General features: G+C 37.9%; 1 protein-coding gene across 3 annotated transcripts in view; it reads left to right on the top strand.

Annotated features, from left to right (window-relative positions):
• The window catches only part of si:ch211-285f17.1 (sickle tail protein homolog), a 77,978-nt gene that overhangs the window by 32,035 nt on the left and 23,840 nt on the right, over window positions 1-22,103 (top strand). The window contains exons 2-6 of one of the 3 annotated variants that reach the window (XM_056738010.1): window positions 1,580-1,872; window positions 13,045-13,131; window positions 13,974-14,178; window positions 16,653-16,851; window positions 20,671-20,764. In XM_056738010.1, coding sequence (XP_056593988.1) covers window positions 1,580-1,872; window positions 13,045-13,131; window positions 13,974-14,178; window positions 16,653-16,851; window positions 20,671-20,764 — 878 coding nt within the window. Of the gene's footprint in view, window positions 1-1,579; window positions 1,873-4,290; window positions 4,418-13,044; window positions 13,132-13,973; window positions 14,179-16,652; window positions 16,852-20,670; window positions 20,765-22,103 lie in introns of those variants that run through there. The other 2 variants (XM_056738011.1, XM_056738012.1) reach the window with 2 other exon arrangements.

Genomic DNA, 22,103 nt, shown 5'->3' on the forward strand with positions numbered 1-22,103 from the left:
CACACGGAAACCCACAGACTCAGCACAGAGCAGGGTGTTTTCAATTGACAGGATTGAATTGATCTTAAGAGGCGAGAGCCGTCCAAAAGTTGTTGGAGTAAACCGTCAAACTCCCTGTCACTCATGTGAACGGCTCTGGAATCCGGCCAACAGCTGGTCTCAATGTCACAAGGGTGAGAGTATTGGTACGGTACTACGGTTTCACTTTGAAGAGCATGGAGGCACAGGCCAAACTTGGAGAGGCGAGCAGAACAGAAGGTACGGACCATGTAAATAGACTAAAAACTATGAGTATTTTTTGCTTTTGCTGTTGACTTCCAGATCGAATGTGTTTGTATGTGTTCAGCTCAGCAGTTATAAATAGATCTGATAGCTCGCTGTCCTGTCACTTTGGCGTAGGAGGGGTGGAGGATAGGTTTCAGGTCTTGTCAACCTTAAGCCACAACGCTTTGTGAGATTTATTTTACTTTTATTTGGTAGCGTAGAACAAGAGTGCCGAGCTTGAGTAAATGGTTGCCTACTACTTCTTGCCCTAAAGTATAAAAAGGCAATGAATCTCATGGGGCCAACCTCTCAGTGATATCATTCCACTTTAAGGCCCTATTACTGAGATAAAGGGCCCACATTAAGGACAAACATCTGTGTGCCAACTTCACACAAGAGGACAATACATCAGGGTCATTTATCAGCGTGTGTGTTTGAGTATAGCAGGTCATTCCCTGGAGTCTTTCTGCTGACACAGTCGATTCTACCCTGCACTTCTGCAATTATTTAAGCGCTAAAGTGTGTGAAAACACCTTCAAACACCTCACACACAGTTTTCTCATGAGCGAATGCGTTTGTGTGCTGTTGCATTCAGTTTTTTTCTTTTTCCTTTAAGAGTGTTTATCTACATCTAGCTTTCATTCAGTATTGGCTTGTGGGTGGATGGGTGACATTTGATGGAAGTAAATATTTGGTGCTGTGAGCTGTTCGTTTTGTTTGAACACGTTTGGATCTTTTGGGTTTTTGAAATATCAACCTGATAGCTTTATTTAATAAATCACACACCTGACAGTACTCCTTTTACCATAAGGATCGTCTGTTTGACATCTGTTAATGTGTGTATGTAAAGTGTTTGAACTCTGCCTTATCTGTGTTAAAACGTCCTGGAATGAAGACCTGATCATGACCTGGAAATTAAAGGTGTAGTCATCCAAAAATGAGAATATTTTCATCCTTTACTCATCCTCATGTCATTACAAACCTGTATGACTTCTTCTTCAAAAGAATATATTTTGAAGAATGTTCGTAACCAAACAACATTGGACCCCATTGACTTCCACTGTATGAACACAAAACATTTCTCAAAATATTTTTTTTGTGTTCCATTGAAGAATGATTCGAACAACATATTGGATGAATAAATAATGACATTTAAATTTTTGGGTGAACTATACCATTAAGCTTTGGATTTACTAACGCAAAAAGAACAAAAAAACTCACCCTGTTCTGCTTCCCTGCCAGAACTGGGCTCTACATGGGGTCTGCACAAACTAAAATGTTCCTTAAACACTCTGTTGTCTCTTCTTCTGTCTAGAGCCTCTGAAGGGTAATCTAAAGGTGACCTCCACAGAGGACGGCGAGCACCTATCCCGTAAACAGCAGGCTGTCTCCGCTAACAGCCCGGGCAACCGCTGTGAGCCCAAATCCAGCCGCGCCGGGGTTTCACGCAGACACACGGTGGGCGGAGCGCGCAGCTCGCGGGAGATCCTGGCCATGCAGCCCTCAGACATGGATAAAAAACGAGAGGCCTTCCTGGAACATCTCAAGCAGAAGTACCCACATCACGCCTCTGCCATTATGGGCCATCAGGAACGACTCAGAGAACAGGTAAAGTCACTTGAGTTTGGTTGCTATTTTTGGTTTTACATTCTAGATGCTTATGTTTGAATGTTCACTAGTCCATCTGCACTAGAGATATGATGTAAATGTGTGAATGAACGTGCACCTAACGTCATGAATGTTTCTAAACCAGAGTTATTTGGGCCACATTTGATCTTCAAATTATGACCAGTATATAAAATTTAGCAGCATCTAGTGGTGAGGTTACGAACTGCAACCTAAGGCTCACTCCACCCCTCAACCCTATGTTTCGAAGCACTACAATGTCTGCACAGGACTAAGAGGTTGTCACGTTTTCACTTCTTTGCCGAAGGAGATGACATATTGATGAATCGCTGTAGAGCAGTTTGTCCACTAAGGGCTACTGTAGAAACAAAGGGACCAACTGTGTATGTAGATAGAAAAAGCTCATTCTTAGGTAATAAAAACATAACGCCTCATTGAGAAAGGTCTTTATACACCTCTAAAGACATAGTTATGTACAGTATTTTGCATTTCTGTCAATAGATCCTCCAAAAAAAATTCCACATTGGACCTTTAATGCAACACTGTCTACAGAAATCTAAAAAATTGTCCAGCGCTCTTTTTAATACATTTTATATATGCATTATAAACACATTCGTATTTGAAGTTTATATGAAACATATTCATATGGATGATTTAATGATGGTGACTGCACAGCCATATAGCTGAGAAACGTACAGAAAATATTAAAAAAAGACTGTGGTTTGAGCTGCTCCTCTGCAAAATGCTAAGGAACGATAAACAATTTTAGTGATCTGAACACTTTGCGCAGTGGATGACATATTCATGCAATATTAAGAGTTTAGATATGCTTTACTTTGCCTGCTTTTCACTTTATTCAGTCATGGCCACAGGGTTCACATCACATAATATGAACTACATTCATTATACTGCTAAATTATTTTCATATCAAAATAGCTGGATACTGTGAAATGGTCTTCTTTTTCACAGTGGCCCCATAACCAAGCAAACCAAGCGACGTGTGATGGCAGTGAATAGATTGCCCTCTCAGTCCGAACAGGAGGTGGTTTGTTTTATTCTTCCCCTTTGGTTGGAAAAAGGCCATTTTGCTGTGTTTTCTGTCCAGGCGGTGTTGCCCGAGGTGAAAACTGGAGTCTGAAATCATACATCAAACTGACACCACGTTGCTGTCAGGTCGTGCCCTAAAATATCAATTTTTCACTTCGGTCTCACACTTGGGTCAAAATATCAGAGCGTTTTAGATTTATTGCTAAATCATTTGCTATTTCTTTTTGTGTCCTTAAAAATAGATGTATGTTTATTAGCACAAAGGTTTCTTTTGTCACGCTGTTCTTTTGTTTAAAAAATATATATTGCTGCTGTTCTTCCAAAATCTCAGATGTCTAAATTCTCTGTTTTTCAGGGAAAACTTAAACACTGTACTTTTTAAATGATTACATACTGTGTGGTCAAAGTTGATCAAATTTAATGAAATATTCAAATATGGAGATACAATAATTCAGCAGCGATAACACTGCGACAACATGAAGAAACTATAAAAACAACTTTGAGGTTTCCGTTTTGCCTCGATGTTTTTCTTCTTCCGTCCGTGCTCATCCACTCAGTGGGTCTGTGGAATGTTATTTGGTTTGCCCCAGGGGGTATTAAAAAGAAAAGGTGGGGGCAGGGGCTGAACGTCTCCCCACAGTGGGTGAGCGAGGGAGTGTTGGGTGTTTACTCTGATGGAAAACAAAAGGCTCTTCACCTGCTCCTTAAGACTTACACAGCAAAACAATGCGAGTGATTGACAACTTCACAAGAACGAGTGTGTTTAGGTGCACAGTACCTACACGAGTGTGTAGAAGTGTGTAGGCGGGTATTCACAGTGAGAGAGAGAGAGAATGAGGAATTTTGATTGGTTTAATGCCCAGTCATCCATACACTTGACTAACCTCTTTGTGTTTTTGTGCCTAATCTAGCAGTTTCTATCTAGTAATTGCTTTATAATATTGGTCTCTTATTGTGATGTAATTGTACAAACATGACAAAAGCGTCTCTTCTTTTAGTAAAGGTAGAGCTGGTATTTAACTTAACCTTGTCTTTGGTCTTTGGACCAAACAGCAGTAACTGCCTTATTATGTCAGACATGTTTCACTACAGGTTTGTTGCATGATGCATTCGGGGAGATTTTTGTCTTTATTTTGTGTAGCTGACACACTTCTGACCGATGATCACTAAGTTGAGGCAGAGAATTGGTGATTCACTAAGTATGAATGTCATTGGGCACTTCAAACATTATTCGTCCGATGATGGCCAGGTATGTGTGTAGGGTGGAGGAGGATTAGAAGTCACTACCGTGTTCTAAGAGCAGTCTGGGCTCAGTTTACAAGTAGGTGAGCGCGCGCATTGCTGGTGAAAAGCGCGAGGAGGAGGGTGCGTGCACGCACACGCACACACACACAGTCGAGCTCCTCCTGGAAATCATGGGAATACCGAGATTGAGTTGAACCTGGGAACGAGTTTAAACGTGTGTCACTCATAAAATAAGGTAATTAAAAACTTTTGCTATCATCTTATTGCAAACCGCGCGAACGTTTCCAGTACGCGCAAGCTCTGAATGCGTCTCGTGAGAGGTCGCGTGCATGTTTGCTCCTCAAAGTCACCTATACATTCAGGGTTTAAATTATGCCGGACACAATGGCAGGGGCTCCTCTGTAAGGTGTGTTTATAGTGTTTCTCAAGAGGGTGCTGTACGAAATAAAAGTAGTTATCACAGTCGTGGATTTTCTTTGTGCCTGCAAATGTGTGCCAATGATACTTAAACTCGTTTAAAGTGCTTCAAATGTTTGACCATGTGTCTCGAGATGTGGTTTTGAGTCGTTATTATCGCTCGCGCGAGACAATAAAAGATGTGTAGTAGTGCCATACGTCAAGAGAATCACGTGAGGCGTTTACAGTCTATGGATGCATGGCTATAAGTGCACAGGGTGGCTTTTAAATGTGTTTTTATGTTCTGTCAAAGTATGTCTTTGTTTTTAAAAGGCACAAGAATATCGCGATATACTATAACTGCCTTCACATGGTTAACGGTATCGTTAGCAGTGTTAAATTCGGCCGCAATATAGTCAATCTAATGATGGTTTTCACAGTGCGACTGCAACACGTTTGTTAACTGAATTCAATTCTGCAAAGTTCATTTGAATAGTTATGAGTCAGTTATGAGAGCCCTTTTGATAAACATGAGTTTAACCTATAATCCTATCATTTAATGAAGTATGTGCGATCATAAGAATAGGAAAGTAAAGCATACACTATAACATATATAGGTTATAAACCTATAGTAATTTCTTTATTCTATTGGACTCAATGCTAGAGTTCATTACTGACAGGTCCGTGCTTTGACCCTGGGAGGGGTTACTTTTTTAAATGGTGAAGGTCACCAATAAATTATATTTAACTGGACTGCTAATATTAATTTAATGTGGGGATTGGGATCAACACAACAACCAGTAAAATTAGGTTTTACCAGTGCTGGAAATGACACTAAATGGGAATGTGTTTTATAGTAGTTTTGTTGGTTTAATCCGTAGATGTACAGTATGAAATCTAGCTACTGTAATGCATTTACAGATATGCATAGTGTATTTAGACTATTGCATGGATAAGACATGAAAATCCTTTACGTTTTTCTAATTCAATCCTTTTAAAATTCACTCCTGTGCCTGCCAAGTCCTCTTAAATCTTTCTCTTTGGACATGCATTTTTGTTTTGATGACATGAGCAAACATTTCACGTTGTATACTGTAGACCATCAATGTTGTAAAGAAGGTGTCAGCATTTGCTTTCAAAGTAAGTGAGCCATGATAAAGTCTATAAAAATGTTGTTCGGACCTGTTTGGAAAGCTACGGTAAAGCTTACATCCACTAGATTTTGACAGCCAGCTGATGCAGTGACAGTAAGAGTATAGTTATGTGTATAACGTGCTGTTTGGGTGGAAACTTTATTTGCTCTCAGCGATGAGATTCAGAGGTGTCACATTCACTTTTACATTCTTAAGAAAGCAGCTTGGAGTCATAGTGGTTGGGTGAGACATTGTTTACACCTGTTTAATTATTTACTTATTATAAATATTACTTAATTATTTAATTACTGGTTTTAGACACAGCATATAATCACAGATTTATTTTTGCCAAATTATGATCTGTATACTCATCATTATGCTGAATTGAGTTTATTTTAGCGCAAGAACCCCAACTGGTCACCCCAACTCCAATCGCTGGCACCCTACAGTTCTTCCTCTTGCTGTTGTGATCAGAGAGGAGATACAAGTGAATTGATACATTAAAATGTTCAGTTGTGGGTGATTTTAGGGTCATGATCACACAGTGTAGACCTCAAAAGCATTCAGTTTCGTTTTTGGTAGTGTCATTCCTATGAGTGGTCCAAACAGGGACATGTGTCTGCTGTTGCTCTGATAGGGATTTAATGGTCATTTAGGCATGATGTGCCGAGGACCTTGCCTGATATTCACTGTAATGGTGGGTGAAAGGTTTGCATAAATTCCTTTATGTGAAAATCACTGTCTGGACAAAAGAGTAACTAGGGGGTGTTGTCTTGTATGTTAATTGTTGAAAGTGGCACTTAGCACAACACATTTAAGAGCAAGTAAAGACATTATTGTTGAATGAAAAAAATCCATTTGGGTATACATTGGGTACCCAATGCATTGGGTATCTTTGGCCCCATATTTGCTGATTTGATTTTTTCATGGACGTGTTCGTATGCTTTGGCAATGTAAAAGCCTCTTTTTTTCTCAGTAAACCTGTAGTTATTTACCATGTGTCAGTTCACTGTTGCTCTCAAGCAACTGCAGTATTTTAATATAATCATAATATTAAACATATCTTTGTGGCTGTGGTCAGTTGTGATTTATTTATAAGTTCATTAGCAATCTTGCTGTGATATTGCATATTGTGAATAATACACATCTATAAATGCGTTATTTGTAAATAAAGTACAAATTGTGCCATTTATAATGATGTCAAACTAGCTATTGTTTTCAAAGAAAACGGGTCTCTGTATGTTGATACGTATATTTGAGAAATATGAACACATTTTGTAAGAATGTTTGTAAGAATGTTTGTAAACTGGTTAAGCCAGAGAGACAATCTGTGCTTGTTTGTTTGGGATCATACTAAGATTTCTCAGACGTGTTTAGTCTCAACGTTAAACCGGTATTTAAAGTAATCTTTCAGCAGACTGCTGTTTGTATTACTTTGGTAATATCTGAAATCTTTACAACCTTTATTCTTTGTTGGTATCCTCTAAAAGTATCTTTCTCGCTTTCTTCCTTTGTGCATTTCTGTAATGATGTGTATCTGTGTTTATGTGTGAAGCAGTGGTCAGTCTCCTGGCCTGTAATGAGATTGGATAGTATTTGACTGGTCTCTGAGGTTGTGGTTAACCTCTTCCATTCTTCATGGATCAGTACCAGACCAAAAGAGTCCAAGATTAGAGCTTCATTTAGTTGAGTAAAGCTGGTTTTGCTGTTTTTCATAGGGTGATACTTTACTTTGCCTTTTGCTCATTTTGAATCTTCAAACTGACTTTCATGAGCAAGCAGATAGCAAAAATCTGCCTGTATATGAAAGGGCAAATGCAGGCAAGAGTTTAGCTACTGTCAGCATTCAAAAACAAATAATCACAGAATTATCTAAAACAGTTCTAGTTTAAACAAACATGTTGACTTTTATATGATATATAAGAGGTCACATTGTTAATGCTGTGATGGCACAGAATTACCTTTTCTGCAGAATGAGGATTTCACACAGTTTCTGCTTACAGCACATACAGTCAAGGTTACAGAGAGTTAATTGTGTGTCAGCACATTCCTTCCTTTCCATTCAGTCTCTCTGTATGTGTGTCTGTGTTTCCTGATACACTTTGATACTCTTTTCAAAGCACCAATGTTAGCATAAATATTGAGAAAATCAAACATTTTTGGAGCTAATGACACGCTTCTACAATCCTAATGAGAGGGTGGTTATAAGCAGTGACCTTCTCTGTTTGATTGACAGAGGAAGAGAACGGAAGTTTAACCCTCTAGACAGGGATGTCATGAATGGAGACAGTACAGGGTCATGGGGGTTAAAACCCTCGAGAATGGTTCAAGTCAGATACAATTAGCAGGTCAAACTATTAAGGTCCAGCGTGTGGTTTTTAAGAAGATCTATTGACAGAAATGCAAGTTAATGTACATAACTATGTCTTCAGAGGTGTATGTACAACTTCGTGGCAAACACGAGGTGCGGTGCAAATTTAAATGCATGGCTTAGACTGAGACTACATCAATTCAACATAGGATTGAAAAATCGCTTTTATTGATGCAACTCTGTGTATAGTTATGGTTTCATGGTTTTAAGATGAACAAACGAGACTATTAACTATTACTACTATTAACCTCAATCCAGAAACATGCATTATGTTGTAACAGCCTTGTTGTCTTGTTAGTATTGTAAGTAGCTCGTAAATTAGTATGATATAGATTGTGTTGCTAGGTGAATGTCAATAAACATTACTAAAATTCTTTTAACCTCAAAGTTAGACTTAAGCAGAAATTCCTTTGAATGTTATTAAAAACAAACCTGCAGACTCAGCGAACGTGCCCAAACCCATCTGTGTGTGTGTGTGTGTGTGTAATATTGTCCTGCCAAGGTGTCAGTGATAATGTGATGGATCTCTCAGATGTTTATCAACTCACACACACACACACACACACACACACAACACACGTTAGGTTTCTATACATTGTGGGGACTTTCTATAGGTGTAAATACTGTAAACCCCAAAACCTAACCATCACAGAAAACTTTCTAGAATTTTGCATTTTCCAATAAACATCATTTAGTATGTTTAATAATCCATTTGAATTGTGGGAAAAGGCCACGATGTATAAAAACAAGGACACACACATGCCCTCCTGCTGAACATCTGGGTCCCACCTTTGCATCTACTGTAGCATCAAGCATCACCTTAGAGAAAAACTGTCACAGGAGTGTGTGTGTGGAAAGAACAGAGAAGCATCTGGTTCCGTTTGACCCAAACAAACCCAAACCTCATCCTCATATGTCCCTGAAAGAGAGAAACCTGCATAAAAGGCAAACAGGAAAACAGAAAAACTTGATTCCTTTCACCAGACCTAACTAAGAGCAGAACAGATGCTTTTCCAAATGCTCTTGCTTCCACAGGATTAAAATACAGTTTTTTCAGGACTGCTGTGTGTACATTTGTGTGTGTGTTTTTAAAAAGGAGAGAGACTGAATGGAGATCAGTTGTTAAATTACTGATAATATTATGTGTGTATATTGGCAGAGTTAAATTAGAAGGCTTAATGTAGGCGTGCGTTTATCAGACGCTGCAAAAAAGATGGCATAAATATTTACCTTAAACACAGACACACACATACGCTAAATGCTACAAAATTGTAGCATCTAAAATAAGAAAGACTTTGTCCAAGTGTGTGGGCAGATCAGAACGATAGAGACTTTGTGTGTTATAAGTGTTTGTATGCTTGTTATGATGTCACTTAATGCTTTTTGAGCGGAAATCCAAAACAGCCAGGATATCAAGATGACTGCAAGAGAGTTGGCGGAGTTGTGCCATAAAACCAGCCAGCCATTACCAAGTTAAAATAACACATTGGTTAACCATGAACTAAGGCAGAGCCATTGTAGATGCTTATTTTTATTGCGCTTTCTAGTCTTTGAAAACTGAGAGTTATCAAATAAGTGTTAAGGGCATGCATGGGAAGGGTATATAAAATACATTCATATTATGATAAAGCTTCTGGTACTAATTATTTTTTCTCTCTTTATTTTACTCATAACTTCACATAAATAAAGATAAGCGAGTTATGACTAACTGTGATCCTCACAGATATCATGTTTTTCTAAGATAATGTTTGTTTATAGAAACCTGTTTGACCAAACTGTTTCCAGGTCAGTAGTTCATACAGCGTTGTGTGTTATCGCACTTTATTCAGGTGAGCAGACAGTCTTATCCTGCCATCAAAGCGTCTACAGTGAACTCATGTATATAAACCTTACAGACATATAGGAAAAGGTGACAAGACGATTTCGGGGGACAGTCCTGGTTTTTGGTGTGGTGTTCTGTCCACGACTGGAGCTGTTCCTGGAAATGTCCGTTTTACAGAACGTCCAAAACAACCAGAAAATACACCGATCAAAATCCTGATTGACATATCCTGCTGAGTACCAGAGCAACCATGTAGTGATTTTTACACCAGCAGGAGACTATTTAATGATTTTGTGCAACAAAAAAAGATCAAAATGTTTAGTCCCAGTTTTCTGATTGATTATAACAAATGAGATTTTAATTTTATTTTGTCAATTTAACTAGAAAATTTCCCCGGTTTTCATAAAAAAATCTGGTCACTTTACTATAGGATGGTAACCCACATGTGTAGATCTATAGGGGTGTGTGTAGTAATGGTTGTGCAGGTGGTCAAAGTTTGGTCAGGTTTAAACATCAGTATTTGTGCGTTCTTCTGACTAATGTTTTTGCAAGTATACTGTTAGATATGACAGTTTTTGGGATGCACTATAAATTATCTGCCGTATCGGCCGATTAATGGTCATTTTAATGTTATCGGTATCGGCCGATAATACAATTTATACCGATATATTAAAGCCGAAAAATCTTAAATAATTTCCTCTATTTAAACTACTTAATCTGCACGCTGCTCGCAGTTAAAATATATTACAGTGCTGTCTTTCTGTCGTGATCATTCACTTACTGATATTATCAAAACATTGCAGATGTAGATACAGTATTTATGAATGTTTGAATCATAGGAACAAAAGCATATTATTTGAATCAGAAAAAAAAATCTGGAAGAACATCTATATTTTGTTTTTTAAACATACCATAAAAGTTTGAAGGTTAAAGATTTGTTAACTACTGTAAAGTAGGCATGGTACTTTACCTTGTTTTCCGCTGTTAATTTTTTTCAAATAAAAGCAGTTGTCCGATTTTGCCTTAGGAAATTTTATATTAATATTTAGATACTGTATATATATATATAAATCAGTTATCGGCTTCAAATGTCAAAGAATTATCGGTTTTCGTTATCGGCCAAAATTTACATTTCGGTGCATTCGTAGTTTTAAGACTTGTTAACACCAAGAAATATGAGTACAAACATAACAATTCAATTACTATATAAGCATTCATGCCAGTGTGAGACATCGTGTGATGTATATTTTTGCTTCATTTTTCATTTAAACGTTTATTTCGATTTTGGTTGGCTGTCAATGTTTTAAACATTCAACAAAAAGTCACTTTATACAGTATGTGATCACAAAGTCTGCAACACTATCTTTATAGTTGTGTATATTCGTGTTATTATAGTTATCCTTATTACATTCATTAAACAGGTTTCCTTGATTCCCTGTAACTTTATTATAATAATAAACAATAGAAGCATGGGTAATTTTCTTAAAGTATTTAAAAATGTAGTATTTTATCTACATTTTTGTGTTTTAATATTAGTCAAAACTTTGTTTTTCTATTTGAACTCGTTTTGAACTTGCATCTAATAATAGAGGAGGTTGTACATTGTGTGCTAATCTGTGACTCATACACAAGCACACCCTACAGCTTTTATTGTCATCTCATAGTCGACAGCTTCTGTCTTGTGTCTGCCCACTGAATATCATCACATTAGTGACTGCGGATGTAATTTCCCACCTCCTGCCCTCAAAAGAACCCTCAGACACTTTGCTGTGGTCTGAAAAACTGTTATCCGGTTTCATCTGGTTTGGTTGAAACTCTTTTGCTACCTTATATCAAAGAGATGAATTAACATCTAAGTTACAGGAAACTGCAGATGTGTCAGGAGATTTGCTCTTGTATGTATTATAGATGCACCAGGCAATTTAAATATCAAAAGTCTTGTATCAGATGTCATGATTTATCATAACATTGCTGTGACCAATGCTGATTTCTGAGTTTAAATGGAAGACTGAAAGTCAGAACGATTTTATGACTTAAATGACTTAGTGACTTAAAGTTGACAATATTTTTAATTTTGGCAAACTATTTCTTTAAAAACGGCATGCTAAAATTACCTTTTTGCAAATGTTGAAGAATTAAAGGTCCAGTGTTTCCATTATGGGCTCTATTGACAAAAATACAATATAATATACTAGGGATATAATGATTCACTTAGCTCACGATGTGATGTGATTCACGCATCTGATCTCACGATGCGATTGAATCACAATTTTTTTGCTGCACAATTCTTTGTAAAATAAAATAATTTATTTTATGTCAAAAAACAAAACTAAATTGCAGTTTTAAACCAAATTCCAAATCAAATAAAAAATGAATAATACAAAAGTCTCTTTAATATAAACAAACTAAGACTTTTTTTAACTTTAACTTTTTTAAGAAATATCAGCATATCCACATTTGCCAAGTTTGCAAAAACAGCGCCCCCTGCTGTTCAACACATGTACTGCAATTTTATAACGTCATGAATCGTCACATATTATAATCGATTTTCAACCGGCTCACGGTTATATACATATACATAACTAGGTCTTCAGAGGTGTAAAGACCTTACAGAATGAAACGTTATGTTTTCATGAGCTATTTCTATCTACATACACCGCAGGTCCCCTTACATGGAATTCGCCATGTTGTTTCTACAGTAGCCCTAGACGGACAAACTGCTCTACAGAGCGCGTTTCGTGAATATGTTATCTCCTTCGGCAAGAAGCAAAAACGTGATAAAATCTTTGTCCTGTGAGAGCCACCGTAATGCTTCGAAAGGAAGGTGTGCGTGTCCCCTCAGACATATTTTACTTATTGCATAATGGCCTATATGTTCTTGGCAAGAGTCAGTCAACAATCTTTTCTGAATCTTTCTTTGTTGGAGGAAGTACTTATAAAATTATGAAGTGTTACAGTAAAAGGGCTCATTAACCACTATTTATAGGGTCGTTTCACCCCAGACATGTGTTTTTGTCATGATTTATGTGATATAATATCATTTCTCTCCACCTTATTCCTTCTAGTTCCTGTCCTGCAGATGTTTCTGTTCTTACTCTTACATCCAATTTTTATCTGTCTCTTTCATTATGTCATAATAGTTGTTTCAGGGGATGTTGTCTGCTCTTCACTCTGAGATAAATATACAATCATATCTCCTGAAAATCCAGACGCTTGGTTCCTGCAGAGTCAGTATTATATCAAATGTGAAAGAATGTGTGTGTGTGATGCATGTTTTGTGTTGCACCTCAAAACAGCTAACATGGAAATGTTGTCTTTGTTTGATCTAAGACTAATAAACTGGATGTATTCACATGCAAGCAGATCCACACTGTCTTTGTGCTCACATCCATACAGTTGACATATGTAGACCTTTTTGATGGTCTAGTTTTAATGGCTGATTGCCAGACTGGTCACGGCTGACCGGAGTGTGTTTTAAATGAGATGTGCAGTGTGTGTAACTGAAAATGTTAATGTATTCAGGCAATCAGGTCTTGTTCACAATGACTGCTTCTTCTCAGTTAGTGCTTGTGGGTGTGTGTTTGTGTGTGTGTGGGTCTGGCCCACCACAATTAGTTACTATATTGTCCAAAGTGGTCTAAATGGATTGAGATGGAGTACCAGATGTTTGGGCAGAGATCAACCTGGCACCAACAGACCAGTTTAGACCATCAACAACCCAACTACCATGTTTCAAAAAGCAACCTGACCACCTTGAAACTGAAGTGTTTAATTTTTTGATATTAAAAGTAAAACACTTTCCTTCTTTTGTTTAAGTCATCGCATTTAAAGTTTATCTTTACGAAAGGTATTAACACTATAGCACAGTCTAACATTGCTTGATTTGTTTGGGCATCCAACCTGATGCAGCAACTTTGGCTTAACCGAGTTTGGGTTGCAGACAGTTTAGTATTTTTAATTCAGCCTGTTATGTCATGTATTTTATGTTTGTATGTTGTTTTTATGTTGCACAAGTGTTTGCATTCAATAAAAATTTAACATTAACCTCTCATCTTTCTTCATTCTCCAGGGCCAGGGCTCTAAGCAGAGCTTGGCGTCCTCAAGCCCCGTGACTGTGTTTGGGGATCATTTGGAACACGGCTCTTTGGTGTCTCTGGATGCTCTGGAGGTCATGTCTGAGTGTGACGCACCCGTCGCCTTCACCCGCGGCTCTCGGTCCCGAGCCAGTCTGCCTGTGGTCCGCTCCACCAACCAGACCAAGGATCGGTCACTAGGTATATATCTGCAAACAGCACCATTTGTTAAATCTTTTCAATAAAATTGTAATATTTTTGCAAAGTATCCACTGATTACAAATGACCGAATCTCACATTTTTTATATCCTGCTTTGAAATGATAATTTTTACATCTGTTTGCAGTAGTCTATGCACCACTCTAAAATCTAACTGTGATTTACTAAATTTTTGGGTGAAACAATTTACAAACAAAATCATTGAGTAAATTTTAAAGCTGTAACATCAATTAAATATATTGTTTAAATTGAGTAAATGGGAGTAAAAAACAAAGTAAATTTGAGTAGCTCAAATATTTATTTTAGAATTCACCAGAAATATTAAGTGTTTATTAAAAATATAATTTGTTAATTAAAAGCTTTTCATTAGATAAATATGAATAATATATGCAAAATAAATAAATAATTTGTTATTCTGTATCAGCAGCAACAAAAGCGACTGTTTACCATGTTTCTTTACTAATGCTTCTGATACCACATACAATTCTGGTATCGGCGAGTACTTGAATCCTTGTACGGATCCGATACCATTTTCTTAAAAAGGACCTAGTTATGCCCCCTAGATTTGCTTAACACTGCCAACTGGAAATCACTTCTTCGCTGCTCAGTAAACACAGAAAGCTGTGCTGTGTCGTGACAAGCAAACACTGAAATGAAGACGAAAGGAAAACGTGCTGGCAGTATGTCCACTCTTTGACAGTATTTCAGAGTGGACCAACCAGCCTTAAGAAAAATAAATAATATCACTGTCAGATGTCTTTCAGATAATAGAAATACTGTAGTTTGTATTTATTTGTTCATGTTTTTATTAAGGGATCAGTCTGAAACATACCGTTAAATAAATCTATCGATTTATACAGGGCTAGTTGTATATACAGCTGTATACAGATACACACCCAGGTATCAGATAAGTACTCGGTATTGGCCAATTCCCAGAGCCCAGGTATCGAAATCGGTATTGTTTACTTGCAGCTATCTCGTCAATGTAATGTCTCTTGTCTTGGTTACACAAGGAACACGCCCGTGGCGTAGAGGCTACAGCGTATGTTTGACGCAGAAGTAAAATCCACTGTAAGCTGCTGGACATATACACTCACCTGAAGGATTATTAGGAACACCATACTAATATTGTGTGAGATCCCCTTTCGCCTTCAGAACTGCCTTAATTCTATGTGGCATTGATTCAACAAGGTGCTGAAAGCATTCTTTAGAAATGTTGGCCCATATTGATAGGATAGCATCTTGCAGTTGATGGAGATTTGTGGGAGGCACGAAGCTCCCGTTCCACCACATCCCAAAGATGCTCTATTGGGTTGAGATCTGGTGACTGTGAGGGCCATTTTAGAACAGTCATGTTCAAGAAACCAATTTGAAATGATTCGAGCTTTGTGACATGGTGCATTATCCTGCTGGAATTAGCCATCAGAGGATGGGTACATGGTGGTCATAAAGGGATGGACATGATCAGAAACAATGCTCAGGTAGGCCGTGGCATTTAAACGATGCCCAATTGGCACTAAGGGGCCTAAAGTGTGCCAAGAAAACATTCCCCAAACATTCCCCATTACACCACCACCATAATTGCATTATAGAGAAATTGAACAGGTGTTCCTAATAATCCTTTAGGTGTATGTAAGTCCGTCTGCTTGTCTTGTTTCCTTACATTTGATCTCATAAGAGCAAATGTAACTCTTTCATTATTGCTTCATGTCTTGAAAATACAGGAGGCTCCGCAATTGAAAGTCATAACCTATACTTAACAATTCACAGTCATATATTACTCCTGAGACTTTTGCTTGTGGGTACACACTCACACAAGTATGTAAACACAATTTTTTTGCTAACGTACGCACACATACAAACACATACACACTACTACACCCTGTATACTCCCTACCACCAGACATACAGACAGTCAAACATACACCGGGCCTTCAAACACACAGGCTTTGAAACGAGAGCCTTCTCTGGCTATTGAACTCTGATTGGTTGGTTTAAACAAGCACCATCTGTTAAGAAACAGAGAGAGTGTTCACCAGAAATTCTTTTGAAATGTGGGAGTCTGTAGTCAGGCCTGCAGAGAAATCGTAGGTTTGTTTACTCAAATAAGTGCAGAAGAAACGCAAAGACAAAAATATTTCTATGGAGAAATTCAGCGCTGGCTTTTGCTCACTGTAAGTCACGTTCATGTTCTTCAATCGCCGAAGTTAGGAAATGTCTGTTTAGGTTTGTGTCAGTCCTTCTTTTAAACATTGGAGCGTAACACTTACCTTGCTGTTTATTTTCGACAGGGAATTATTTTGAGTGACACACATATGTGGATTCAAAAATGTGGATTTTATAATTTCTTCGGTTGGGCTTGCAATTGGACTCCTTTAATGGTTAACTCATGTTTTAAACTTTGATATATCTTGTGGCACATCCCTTACATGTTTTTTCTTGTTTGCTGTTTTTCAGGCGTGTTGTATCTGCAGTATGGAGACGACTCAAAGCAGATCCGAATGCCTAATGAGATAACAAGCGCAGATACGATCAAAGCTCTGTTCGTAAGTGCCTTCCCCCATCAGCTCAACATGAAGATGCTGGAGTCGCCCAGCACCGCGATCTACGTCAAAGACGAGAACAGGAACGTCTATTACGAGCTCACAGATGTCAGGTGAGGTTTTTGAGTTTTGAGGTCCATCCACAACATTCAGATTGCTGTAATGATAACCTTACGTAACGTTACTATACACAAGCCTATACTAATAGTTATACACATCCTTGTAATAATAGTTTCTCTATATCCATTTGGAAATATTGTTAACATTTTATCTCTATACTGGCCGGTAGCCTCCTTAGCTCTGCATGGTCTCCTTCCTCTAGATTCATGACATCATACAACATAACTCAGGAAGTGACCTGCTCTAAGGTCAAACCACATTTCTGTTTCCTTCTCTGTTCCTTTTCCTTGAGAACCGCTTCAAAAGTAAAATCTCACGTTTATTTGGAACAACCCCTGTTTTTTTATTTCCATTAAATGTGGTTATAGACTCAAAGGCTGTGTATATAATGTGAATATAAAAATAGTTTGGGTTTTAATAGAAATACAGTCTCTGACTCTTAAGAGAGTGCCACAGGAGTTGAAGAGGCCTTGTTCAAACATTTGTTGCTTTCTCTGTGTTTAAACCCATAAAGCAGCACAACTAATATTAACATTCCTTTAAAGTCACACTTCAAACAAACACTCCCACATCAGACTGTCTCCTTCTCTCGGTTCTTTCAGTTCTCCCTCCACCCTTATCCTCTCTGCCAACTCTTCTGTGTTCACTTGTGTCCTTTGGTTTCGTCCTGTATCTTTAGCTCTCTTCAGAAAGAATTGTAAACCAGTGAGTCATTTGAAGGAGTTGTTCCCCGAAAATCTAAATGGTGTAGCTTTACTTTTTAGTCATCCTCATGTCATTTGAAACGGTATGACTTTCTTAATCTGCGAAACACAAAAGGTTATTTATAGCACAATGTCTATACAATGAAAGTGAGAATCATCTCACGCAAGGCTATTCACTTAATTGCAGCATTTTTGTCTGGCTTTCTGGTACAAATAACAAAACATTGTCAATCAAGTTTATTTTCTTGAAAACTAAAGTGATCTAATATATTTAGTCTTGTTTTATAAAAGAAAATATATGAATTAAGTTTATGTTTATAATAAACAAGCAAATAAAAAATTTAGTTAAAACCTTTTTAAAGGTACCACATAATATACATAACTGTGTAACTATGTGTTCAGAGGTGTATAAAGACTTTACATAATGAAGCGTTATGTTTTATTACCTTAGAACAGTGGTTCTCAAACTTTTCAGATCAAGTACCCCCTTTAATAAAATGTGTTGTTACAAGTACCACCTAATGACCGCCATATAAAATTAGATGAATAAACATTAAAATTAATAGTAGAGCTATGAATCGTTATCTTTACACCTCGTCCTCCAATTCTAATCTCTTATTAATAATACAAACACATTTTTATTTACCAGCTGTTTTCAAACTTAAAGTTTTTTCCACGTTCCAAATTAGTCAGCAGTAATGTTATCGAGTAATTATAGTGTAAAGTGTCGAGCAGTAATATTGTCGAGTAAACATGGCTCTGAAAATGACTTTTATGGGGGATTTATTAACTTTGTCAGGACTTGCAGAAAGACTGCAAAGCTATATTAAAGGCAGACAATTCGGAAAGAATATGTACCACTGAAGATAAATAAATATAGGTTTCCTTTAACGTCAAGAGAACAGCTGTATATAACAAATAGACACTTACACTTTACTGCTGCAGCTTGTCAATGCGGTGTGTCAAAACTAAATCACAAAGCGTGAGTCCTTGATTTAACCTCGAGGTGTTGCAGACGCGTGCTGAATTAGCGCTTCACAGCAATAAAAACAACTTTAAACAGCGGTTCAAGTTCAGAAATACATTAGAAGCTTAATCTGCACATCGGAGGTGAGACATAGAGACGCACACACAAGCGTGTATGACCTGCCGGTCACGCCTGAGTTACATCAACCAATGATAAACAAATGATAATTAATACAACTGTATAAAATTGGAACATAGCTATATGAGATGTATTCCGTATTTATCTTGACATTGTATTAAAACACAAAATGAATATTGAGTTTTCGTGTCACGTACCAACAGGGGTCTCTTCAATTACCACTAGTGGTACAAGTACCACAGTTTGAGAACCAATGCCTAAGAACAAGCTATTTCTATCTATATACACCGCTGGTCCCCTTACATGTTTTTTACCATGTTGTTTCTACAGTAGCCCTAAACGTTTCGTAAATACGTTATCTCCTTCAGAGAAGAAGCAAAACGTGACAACATATTTGTCTTGTGTAAGCCACCGTAGTGCTTCAAAAGGGAGAGTGGTGTAGTGCGCCGTTGGTCGCAATTCGCAACCTCACTGCTAGATGGCGCTAAACTCCTCGTACAGAACCTTTAAAGAATACCTATTACTATTTCTCTTTGTTAGTCGCTTTGGATAAAATCATCTGCTAAATGGCTTAATGTAAATGTATTACAATGTCTTTAATATTACATTTCATGCAGTGTGTAATGTTGCTGCGTGTGAATGTAAGCAGTCTGCAAAGTTGTCAAGCCGAAAGTGAACGAATAACAAAGTTATTGGCTTGGAAAAAGGGAGTGGACTCTGAATCACATCAACGTCTGTCGTTGTAATTTCAGTTCCGGGTCAGATTTGCGCCACTCCGTGTATTGCCCCCCTACGTTCCATTTGCGACACTTTACTCGGTTGACCAATCACTGCAGACTAGACCATCTCACCAATCAGATAAGAGTGGGCTAACCAAAAAGGAGTTAATTAGACAGATGAATCGTTAAACAAATCATTTGAGAGTCAGTCAAGAGGTAAGGTCACAATAACTACAAAATATAAGAAAATTAAAGTGACTTTATTTACAGTGTTTATGTACTTTTAGATACTCCATGAACCAAAGCAGGACCTTAAAAGTCAGAAAAAATTACTCTATCTAATTTAAGTTTTTTTCATACCCCATTGGCAGATTTTTTTGCTTGTTTTAAGCAATTTGCTTATGTACTAAATATCTAAGGTAACTTTCCTTGTCAAGGAAATGTCTCATGATGCAAGAATTTGTAGATATTTGTTCTTGAAAACAAGACAATCATGCTTAGTATGAATTTTTTTGCAATGGATTTTGACAAATCCACTTTAATTGTATGAAAAAGAACAGTATGAACATTTCTTCAGAACCTTGGTTTTTGTGTTTCGTATGTCCCGAATGAGAAAGACACCAGGAAAGACAAGAAAGCCCTACAGGTCTGTTGACATTTTTGTCTGCACTGTCCCTTTAAATACTTTTGTTTAAGCATTCTCATTAGCTGAGTGATGATGACTAGAGAATTGTAACACATACACACATTGTCCTGTAAACGGAAGCAATCTCTCTCTCTCTCTTTTGATAACCATTGATACAGGTTGTACTTTGACACAGCTTCTTTTATAAGGGCTGTTAATATGAATTACAGCCGCATGACCAATCATATCAGACTTGGTAAGAGAAACACACGTCACCTTACATTATTGTCATTCACACACACACAGATTATCAGATGTCCAGGTAGACAGACAAACTTGGAAACCTACTGAGCAGTTAATGTTTTAGCTTAATGTTGAACCATTCTTGGATTAATGGATGTCTCAGCCATGATGGATTTCTCGACTCCAATCGCTCGCTCCGACTCGCCCGTGTCTCTTAGCGGATCGCTTTATTCCCACGATTCCTTTTCCTTCTCGCGATGTCACTCTCCTCTCTCCCGTGTTGACGTCCCTTCGCCCATGTTGCACCCCATGGTGGCGGAGTTGCGGGGCCAGACTTTGGCCCGCCGCGCACGGCCCCGTTCGGACGGTGACATCTGGTCCGTGTATCTAAATGATATGGATCTTTTTCCTAACAGGAGCATCATGGATCACTCCTGTCTGAAGGTGTATCACAAAGACCCAGCCCACGCCTTCAATCACGGACCCCGGCCGAGCAATGGGGACGCGAGGGTAAGTGCCAACCTGTCTTGGCAATTTTTTCTTAAACTATTAAGAACCAAATGAAGGTTACTTGTGTAATTTGTGTCAAATGTTCAATACTTGGGTCATGATTTTAAAATTGGTTGTGGATGAAGATGACAGATTTTACATTTTCGGACAAACTGTTCCTGTATTACAAGTCAACTTTCATGCAACAAGTCAGAACAGATTCATATTTCTCAAGCAAAGCATTGCTAAAAAAGTAATGCCCCGTGAAATTTGGAGATTACGGTCATATCCACACGTTGCCAGATATTCTTGTTTTTGCCTGTTCAAAAGCATGAGTGGATATTTCAAATAACAGGTCCTGTCCCAGAACCCCCTCTTCTCTTTTGGCTTTCTCCAGGGGTCCTTTTCACACTCGGACTCACCCCAGTCGCCCCCGCTCAATCCTTTCATGTCCATCTTTGTCCCCCAGGCCTAATTTCAGGGGGATTGGATCAGAAGCAACTGAAAAGAAAGCAAAGACTACTTTTCCCTTCCTTCCCCTTCCATAATCCCCTCTAATCTCACGCCATGCCGGCCGTGTTTGTTTGGCAGGGATGTACGGGAAATGAGATCACAAGGCTTTCGTCTTCTCTGTGTGTTTCCACAAATTTAACTAGGTAGCCCCAGACTTTTGTTCCTGGTAATCCTCGGCCTGGCTTTGACCAGGACGCCCGGCTAATAAGCATTTAATTACACATTGCCGTGAGACCCCTAAGGCAAGTTTTAAAAGTTCAAGGAAAGTGAAAGACTCTTGTGTCGTTCGGTTTTCATTTGGTATGTTTGTCTTTGCGGCAGTGAAGAAGTGTGCGTGCAAAGTTAGATATTAAACTGCCTTTGTCTTTATCACGTGCCCACAGGGATTAAAGTACATTGTGTGATGTCTTTTAGTCAGGCAAATTCATAGAATGACAGAGAGGGACTAGAAAGGGACAACAAGTTGTTTAGACACTTGTGTTTGTGTTTTTGTAAAAGTGGAAGTTTGAGCTAAAGTCAATATATATTGGAAATGTTTTTCTCTCTTTTTATTTTCTATGTAATTAAAAGTTGTGTTAAGTAAACTTTTTTAAAGTCACAAATACAAAATAGACAAAATATAGATCAGTTCATAGATTGCGCGATAAAATATAATATGTGAATGTCATGTGATCATGCTTTCTGGGCATTATTAAAAGCTTTATTCCACTCTTAAAGTTATTGCGTAACGTTTATCAGAAGTTCAGGTTTCTTACAAGCTCTCACATGCTTTACCATGTGACCAACACGGATCATGCCCAGCCCATGTTGTGTCAGTGAAAACATGGCCATGTGTTCTGTAGGGGGT

The sequence above is a fragment of the Triplophysa dalaica genome, chromosome 23 (genome assembly GCF_015846415.1).
Source record: "Triplophysa dalaica isolate WHDGS20190420 chromosome 23, ASM1584641v1, whole genome shotgun sequence".
In the NCBI taxonomy this organism is placed as follows: Eukaryota; Metazoa; Chordata; class Actinopteri; order Cypriniformes; family Nemacheilidae; genus Triplophysa; species Triplophysa dalaica.